General features: G+C 45.0%; 1 protein-coding gene across 1 annotated transcript in view; it reads left to right on the plus strand.

Annotated features, from left to right (window-relative positions):
* The window catches only part of LOC138770402 (Fc receptor-like protein 3), a 33,860-nt gene extending 26,249 nt beyond the window's left edge, over positions 1-7,611 (plus strand). Inside the window, exons 11-14 of the mRNA XM_069949505.1 lie at positions 4,637-4,698; positions 6,435-6,509; positions 6,616-6,641; positions 7,483-7,611. Coding sequence (XP_069805606.1) covers positions 4,637-4,698; positions 6,435-6,509; positions 6,616-6,641; positions 7,483-7,611 — 292 coding nt within the window. The remainder of the gene's footprint in view (positions 1-4,636; positions 4,699-6,434; positions 6,510-6,615; positions 6,642-7,482) is intronic.
* The last annotated feature ends 1,511 nt before the right edge of the window (positions 7,612-9,122 follow it).

Here is a 9,122-nt window from a genome sequence, read left to right on the forward strand (position 1 = left end):
CACACGCCTCTGATCTGGGAGACACGGGGGGTGGGCATGGCAAGGGCCACTATTCGTCAGTTTAGACTGAACCCGCATTGGTTTTCTTTATTGGGTAATGAAGAATTTATTGCAAAAGAAATTGAGATATTCTTGGAGCACAATGTGGGTTCGGCCAAAATTCAGTCAGTGTGGGATGCCTTGAAAGCCTTCTTGAGGGGGCTATATGTCAAGGAAATATGTAGGGAAAAAAAGAGCTTTGTGGCTAAAGAAAAGGCACTTCTAGAGAATATTGATAAAGCTCGGGAGGAATATTCTTCCAATCCGGGGGAGGAGTACTTAGACAAATTAAAAAAAGCTCAAGAAGAGTATGCTAATTATATGATGGTGAAGTCCCACCATAAAATGCTCTTTTCTGACAAGAAACGGCATAGGGAAGGCAATAGACCTGGGAGGTTCCTTGCTAATTTGATTCTGAATCAGACTGAATCTTCTGAAATTAAAGCTATCCGGGGCCTTGATGGCTCTTTGACAACTGATCCTGACCAGATAAGGGATAGGTTTGTGGATTTCTTCTCAGGTCTATATGTATCCTCTAATCCTAATCTTGTCGGTTTAGATAATGATCTATTTGCACATATACAGCTGCCTAGGGTTCCAGAGGAAAAGATGTGTTATCTGGAACAGCCCATTACTCTAACAGAATTAGAAGAGTCCCTGGCCTCAATTAAGGGTAACTCAGCACCAGGCCCAGATGGCCTTCCATATGAACTGTATCGTAGGTTTTCTAAGGTACTGCTACCAATTTTGTTGAGGGTTCTTAATGAATCCTGTAAACAGGGGGAGTTACCAGGCTCTATGGAGGAGGCAGTCATCACCCTTATCAAAAAGAAGGGGAAAGAAGCAGTTGAGGTGGAGGCATATCGCCCCATCTCGCTGCTCAATACAGACTACAAAATCTTCTCTAAGTTGGTTACCAGAAGGTTAAACTCCGTTCTGGAGGATGTGATCTCAGATGACCAGAGCGGCTTTAGGCCGGGGCGTACGGTCTTCACCAACATCAGGAGAACCTTTCTTAATTTGCAGATTGCGGAAGGGAGCGATGGAGCCTTGGTGGCATTGGATGCTACCAAGGCTTTTGATCGTGTTGAATGGTCGTACCTATGGAAGGCCTTGGGGGCTTTTGGCGTTGGTGAGGGCCTGATTCGCATGATACAATTAATGTATAAAAACCCGCAGGCAAAAGTCAATGTTAATGGGGTCCTGACTTCCTCCTTTAAAATCAATAGAGGTACCAGACAAGGATGCCCCCTCTCCCCCACTTTATTTTGCTTATATATAGAGCCCCTGGCAGAATGGTTGCGTAGCTGTTGTAAATTTCAAGGTTTTGGGGTTAGAGGTAAGGATGAGAAAATACTTCTTTATGCGGATGACCTGCTACTCTTTGTCTCCAACCCCAGGGAAAGTATACCAATTATAGTGGAAGGGTTTCGTAATATTGGAGGGCCTATGGGATTGGAGATAAACTGGACCAAGTCATCAGTCCTCCCTTTGGTCGGGAATTTGAGTTCATCCATGGAGGGACTTAAGATTCTTAGGCCAGAACAGGAACTGGATTACCTAGGGATTTCTATTACGGTGGACCCCCGCAGGTTTATAGAATGTAATTTGAAGAAGGCCCTAGATAAGATTAAAGGTAAAGCTAAGATATGGGGAAAATTACCTATCTCGATGTCATCTAGAATTGCATTAATAAAGATGGTGGTGCTCCCCCAGATTAACTTCTATTTATCAGCCTCTCCGGTCTGGATCAAAGATAAATGGTTTCGAGGCCTGGAGGTTGTTTTGAATGGGTGAATCTGGGGAAGAAAGAGAGCTAGACTAAAATACTCCCATTTTTGTCCTACGTTAAAGGATGGCGGACTGAACTTACCGGATTTTAGGCTATATTACTTGAGCGCCCAGTTTTCATTTCTATTGGACAATAAGACGCTTTCTTTTTTTAGGGATCAAGGTTTGGTTAAACAGGACAAAGATATCATTACACAATGCGAGTCAGGGGGGATACAAGTTAAGAGTCAGGGGAAAGATTGGTTTGGGGCACATTTAGCCAAAATCTGGAAAGAGATAAAAAGGATTTGCAGAGTAAGGGGTAGTTTGGATTTCACCGAATTATGGGATAATAATTGCTTTGAAGAGTTTACTAAAATTCCCACACAAAATTTTTGGAAAAAAACACATAAGTTTAAAGTGGTAGATTTTTTCAAGGGGGGGGTTCTTAAAGATGAGTGTGAGTTGGGTAATAGTGAAGATTGGGGGCACAGATTTAGATATTTTCAGCTGAAAAACGCCTGTGCTAAGACCCAGGATAAAGAACTCTTTAGAGTAGATTTTAGCGAGGCCATTGAACAGCTGAGGGGTATTGATATCACTAGGCACCGTATTTCTAAAATTTATAAAATTTTGGGGAAGCAAAAATATAGAATGGCACTGTGTGGGTTTAGGAACCAATGGGAAAGGGAAATAGGTACACTATCTGATGGGTTTTGGGATAGCATTGTTGGTAGCATATCTAAAGTATCTCCAAATCCGGAGTATCAATTAATGCAGTTTAAAATTTTACATCGGTCTTATTACACACCCGTATTAATGAAACGTATAGGGCTTAGAGAAGACTCAGCTTGTATTCGTTGTAATATGGAGGATGCCGGTCTGAGTCATATGTTCTGGTCATGTCCAGTGATTGGGAAGTTCTGGTTGGAGGTCATGGGCGATCTTCAAGGTAGGGGAGTGTTGTGCGAACCCCTTGGATTTGAAGGTGCTGTATTGGGAGAGAGCAGCGTGATGGGGAAGCAATATGCCCTTGTCAGTGCTGTTCTGTTCCAAGCGAGATTAGTAATTTTAAAGAATTGGTTAAACCCGGAAGGCCCTTCTAAACAGGAATGGATTAATCAGGTTAGCAAAATTAAGAGAATGGAAGCCCCCGAAGTGGGGGGGGGAGGGTTTGGGAGGTGGAAGGTTAAGCAGGATGTGGAAAAATTGGATGTGATAAGATGGATGACAAGTGCGGGTGTGGTTATATTATTATGGTTTATCACAAGCCTCAAAATTAAATTTTCCTTTTTTTTTTTTTTTTTTTTTTTTCTTCTCTCTTCTCATCTTTTTGCTTTTTCCTCTTCCCCTCTATCTTCTTCACGGCTGGTCAGGGGTTGGGTGGGGAGGGAGGGTGGGGGGTTTTGTGGGGGGAGGGGGTGGGGGGAAATGGGGAGGAATGTGTATATTCCCCTTGATGTATGAAACGGTATGTTAATTCATATGTTTCTTTTTGTAAGATTGTTGAATTGGTTAAATGGAAAAGAATAAAGAATTTAAAAAAAAAAAAAAAAAAAAAATCTTCAAAAACAAATCTCTCTGTACTGTCACCAAAAAAAAAGCTCATGGTTATACAATTCCAGAAGGGTTTACGTGTATTGTATTTAGATTCTGTGTGACAGAAGTTCTGTATATGTCCATGCGCATATTTTAGTCTGTATTTTTACCCGAGACCCTTTAGCTCTCCTAACGTTATAGATTAAGAAACTGCTTAGCAATATAGTGTTAAAATGTTTCTTACCCATAAGTGTCACTCATTTATACTGTGTAAAGCAGCCTGGAATACTTGCTAATAGGAAAAGATAAATAAAGGGCCTATTTGTACCAGTTGAATTGCTCCAAAAGAAGAACTTCATTCAAAAATATGGCCGTACTTTAAAGGAGAAGTCTGACCAAGGGAAATTTTTTTCTAACTTCAGGGGTAGGGGGAACATAAAAAAACCACCAACTCACCTCTCCTTGTGCCTCTCCAGCACTGGATCGCCGCTCCGGGACCCCCGCCTCCGGTCTCCGGGATCTCCATTAGAGCTGATGTCACCCCCGGCTGATGGACTGGGGCGGGACGCCACTGCAGTCACTGATTGGCTAAGCGGGCTGTCCATCAGCTGGGACAGGCATTCTCCCATGTCATCACAACTCGGGGGGGGGGGGGGGAAATTCCTTCCAGCGGGGGGTCCTGGAGCCGGCCCTGACGCTGCTCATCATGGGCACGGGGAGAGGTAAGTAAGGGTTGCTTGTTATTATCTCCCCAGATTCTTGACAGGAAAGGACTTCGCCTTTAAAGCTGATCATGAGGCTGGGTTCACACTACGTATATTTTAGTCAGTATTGTGGTCCTCATGTTGCAACCAAAACCAGGAGTGGATTAAAAACACAGAAAGGATCTGTTCACACAATGTTGAAATTGAGTGGATGGCCGCCATATAACAGTAAATAACGGCCATTATTTCAATATAACAGCCGTTGTTCTAAAATAACAGCAAATATTTGCCATTAAATGGCGGCCATCCACTCAATTTCAACATTGTGTGAACAGATCCTTTCTGTGTTTTTAATCCACTCCTGGTTTTGGTTGCAATATGAGGACCACAACACTGACTGAAATATACGTAGTGTGAACCCAGCCTAAAAGTAGTTGAGAAAAACAGCAGTTTTTACTGTTATAAATTACAACTGTTATTTATAGCTGTACAATACCGCCATAAACCAGTGTGTGAACATCGCCTTAATGTGGCTTTGTAACATGAAATCATCTGACTATATCGCCCTTTTCATTGTCGTTAAGAATTACAAAGAAGCCGGCAAGTTCAGTGGACGACGGCCAGGAAGACTACATCTACATTAACGGTAACAATCCCCAATATGTGGTGTCCTAGTTCTCATCCTTTCTTTTAAAGTCAATGTCATGGTACTGGGCCATATTTACCACTAAGGGAATAGTGATTGCTATCTGACACCTTTCTTGCTAGGCCAGGCACCTGGAGGTGATCAAGTCGATAATTGGTAGATTTTTTTTTTTTTAATAATATGGCGTGGCAATGTTTTTATTGCAATAAAACCATCTCTATGGGGTATTTTTCCTGCATTGTAGAGACTTAGTAGTGAAAGCTGTCTGATAGATGGGGTCCATTACTAAGCTGGGGCTTTGTGTTAGCCGGTAAAATGGCTAAAACCCACGTACTCACTCCAGTACCCACTGCCACAGGGATACTAGGAAGCATCGGTAGCGGTACCGGTAGTAGTAGAACGACAATAATTGGCACGCCTGGTCTGGAGCTGTAACAGGCTGGTAGTATTAAACTGGTAAAGGACAGAATAAATGGCTCTTCCCACCCTGGTACTACTAGGCTGCTACTGTTTGGTTTTTCCCTGACTGGTTATGGGGAAAAAAAGGGGGATGGGGTTACACACTTTTTATTTATTTATTTATTTTTTCAAGCATGTAGGGTTCCCCCTATTTTCCATAACCAGCCATGTAAAAGCCAAACAGCCTAGTAATATCAGGGCAGGAAGATTTATTTATTAGTCTTATACTTATAGCCGGCTACAGTTTCAGTCCAGGAGTGCCATTTTTCGATGCTCCAGGACTACTGGTACCCAGCTCTTCCCAGTATACCTGTGGCAGTGGGTACTGGGGTAATTATGTGAGGGTTAGTGTAAGCACTTAGATTAGTAATGTACGCAGTCTACCAGACAGCTTCCACTACTGATCCTGTAAAGTGAGTAAAAAAAACAATCCACCAGAGAGAAAAAAAATATTATAATAAAAACATCCCCACACATTTTATAAAAAAAAAATAGTGGAGGAAGGTTCCTGTTTCAGACAGTATAGCAGAGCGCATAAGGATAACAATCAGTCACTGCTCTCTCTAATACACTGTGCTACAGCACTAGTGACACAGACAGCTCCTCCAGCTTAATGTCTCTTCTAATGGTAACATGTATTATACAGACATCAGGGGAGGTTGCTGCACTAGTGACACAGACAGCTTCCCCCAGTGTTATGTCTATTCTAATGGTAACATACATTATAAAGACATCAGGGGAGGCTGCTGCACTAGTGACACAGACAGCTTCCCCCAGTGTTATGTCTATTCTAATGATAACATACATTATAAAGACATCAGGGGAGGCTGCAGCACTAGTGACACAGACAGCTCCTCCAGCTTAATGTCTCTTCTAATGGTAACATGTATTATACAGACATCAGGGGAGGCTGCTGCACTAGTGACACAGACAGCTTCCCCCAGTGTAATGTCTATTCTAATGGTAACAAACATTATAAAGACATCAGGGGAGGCTGCTGCACTAGTGACACAGACAGCTTCCCCCAGTGTTATGTCTATTCTAATGGTAACATACATTATAAAGACATCAGGGGAGGCTGCTGCACTAGTGACACAGACAGCTTCCCCCTGTGTTATGTCTATTCTAATGATAACATACATTATAAAGACATCAGGGGAGGTTGCAGCACTAGTGACACAGACAGCTTCCCCCAGTGTAATGTCTATTCTAATTATAACAGAGCAAAGAATACCCCAGATTTCCCAGGTATATCCATATTTTTCTCTTTTCATCAGCCTCCTCTAGGAATCTCGCTGTGTGTGAAGATGAAGTGTGTTATTCCCAAGTTACTAGTAGTCAGATGAAGGAAGGTAAGTGGCAGGGTCTGTATGCATTACCTGCTGTAACTGTGAAGAATCCTTCCATTACTGGTGATATTTCTCACATTCTAATAATAGATCAATGTTTTTCTTACAGCTTCTTCACCTCCAGGAAAAAGCAGCGTAAGTATCTACAAGAGTGATCATGTGAAGAGTATTACCCTACGAAAGGTTATCTCTGAAAAGGAACGGCCTTCCTGTTCCTGGATTATAGCGGCTTTCTTTAGATTTTCTTTGAAACAGAAGATCAGTATGTGCTGGGTGATGGATCAGCACATCTCAAGACTGTGACTGTGATAGAGACTGTGACAGAGACTGTGATAGAGACTGTGACTGTGGTAGAGACTGTGACAGAGACTGTGACTGTGATAGAGACTGTGATAGAGACTGTGATAGAGACTGTGACTGTGATAGAGACTATGACTGTAATAGAGACTTGTGACTGTGATAGAGACTGTGACTGTAATACAGACTGTGACAGAGACTGTGATAGAGACTGTGACTGTGATAGAGACTGTATAGGTGGTTTGGAGTCTAATTTCCGTTTTGAGACAAGTATTAAACTTACTGCTATTATCGGCCTGAGAATGTTCTGGAATGATATGGAAATACGTTCGGGAAAGAGAGAAGAAGGGATTTCTCCGGTAAAGGAGTTATATGACAGCTCAGGATTAGTGTTGAGTGGATTTAGCGCTCTGCATTTGATTTCCGGCAGCTGAAGATGTTGGATGTCAAGAAAACACGGACACAGGCTATGGCCTATCCATGGTTTCCAGGACTCCCTAGGACGCCGTCCAACTTCTTCAGCTGCCGGGAGTCAAATGTTGAACATTCGGGTTTGGAGAACATTGCTAAACCCAAAGAGTTCAGCAAGTCCAGGTCACCCCCGACCAAAGAGGAGCCACTCTAGTATATACAGAGCCCGGAAAACTGGATAACAGTATAATTATGATTTTCCCCTTAGGAAGAATTCTCCGTTACATATTCTGCCCTCACGTTTTCTCAGCCGACAACAGATCCAGAAGTAACCGGAGTGAGAGCGGATTCTACTGATCTCTACCAGAACCTTCATCCTCCCGGAGTTCAGTGCTGATCTCCCCAAGAAGATTCTACCAACCCATAGTGACGTCAGTGGCGGATTAAATGTACCCTGGGCCCCGGGCTGTCCACCCAACCTGGCGCCCCCCCCCCCCCCCCCCCCGTCAATCCGCCCACATTATACTCCGCTACTGCCCCCCACACACACACACTGTCCCCAATAAACACTGCCTGCCTCCCCTCCCTGCTGGCCCCAATAAACATAATGTTTGGTCCCTTGCTGCTCCCAGTAAGCATTGTCCACCCCACCTCCACTGCCCCCAATAAACATATTGCCACCTGGTTTCAGGAGAGGAGGGAGCTGATCTTATAGGGGAGTTCACAGGGTCACAGCAGCACAGAGGATGTCAGGAGTGGAGGGTGCTGATCTTATAGGGGAGGTCACAGCAGCACAGAGAATATCAGGAGAGGAGGGTGCTGATCTTATAGGGGAGGTCACAGCAGCACAGAGGATGTCAGGAGATGAGGGTGCTAATCATATAGGAGAGTCCTAGCAGCACAGAGGATGTAAGGAGAGGAGGGTGCTAATCCTATAGGAGAGGTCCCAGCAGCACAGAGGATGTCAGGAGAGGAGGGTGCTAATCCTATAGGAGAGGTCCCAGCAGCACAGAGGATGTCAGGAGAGGAGGGTGCTAATCCTATAGAAGAGGTCCCAGCAGCACAGAGGATGTCAGAAGAGGAGGGTGCTAATCCTATAGGAGAGGTCCCAGCAGCACAGAGGATGTCAGAAGAGGAGGGTGCTGATCCTATAGGAGAGGTCCCAGCAGCACAGAGGATGTCAGAAGAGGAGGGTGCTAATCCTATAGGAGAGGTCCCAGCAGCACAGAGGATGTCAGAAGAGGAGGGTGCTAATCCTATAGGAGAGGTCCCAGCAGCACAGGGGATGTCAGGAGAGAAGGGTGCTGATCTAATAGGGAAGGTCACAGCAGCTCAGAGGATGTCAGGAAAGGAGGGTGCTAATCCTATAGGAAATGGTCCCCCTCTTCCCCCCTTATAGATGGTACCCCTCTCCCCCCCCTCTTATAGATGGTCCCCCTCCCCTCCCCCCCCTCTTATAGATGGTCCCCCTCCCCTCCCCCCCCCCTCTTATAGGTGGTCCCCCTTCCCCCCCCTCTTATAGATGGTCCCCCTCCCCCCCCTCTTATAGATGGTCCCCCCCCCTCTTATAGATGGTCCCCCTCCCCCCCTCTTATAGATGGTCCCCCCCCTCCTCTTATAGGTGCCCCCCCCCCCTTTCCCCCGTGCAGGCAGATTTAAAAAAACAAAACAAAAAAAAAAACAAAGAAAACTCACCTTACAACCCGTTCCCCCGTCGATCCTCTCCTGTCCTGCAGGCTCCGTCTGTCCCCCGGCTGTTGCGCAGCTGCCGGAGGTGTCCCGTCCTATCCCCCAGCAGCGCACGCATCACAGAGCTCCCCGTGCGACGGAAGTCACAGCCACAGGCGCACAGGGAGCTGTCTGATGCGCGCGCTGCCAGGGGATAGGACGGGACACCTCCGGCAGCCG

Source organism: Dendropsophus ebraccatus, chromosome 13, assembly GCF_027789765.1.
Source record: "Dendropsophus ebraccatus isolate aDenEbr1 chromosome 13, aDenEbr1.pat, whole genome shotgun sequence".
NCBI classification, from domain to species: domain Eukaryota; kingdom Metazoa; phylum Chordata; class Amphibia; order Anura; family Hylidae; genus Dendropsophus; species Dendropsophus ebraccatus.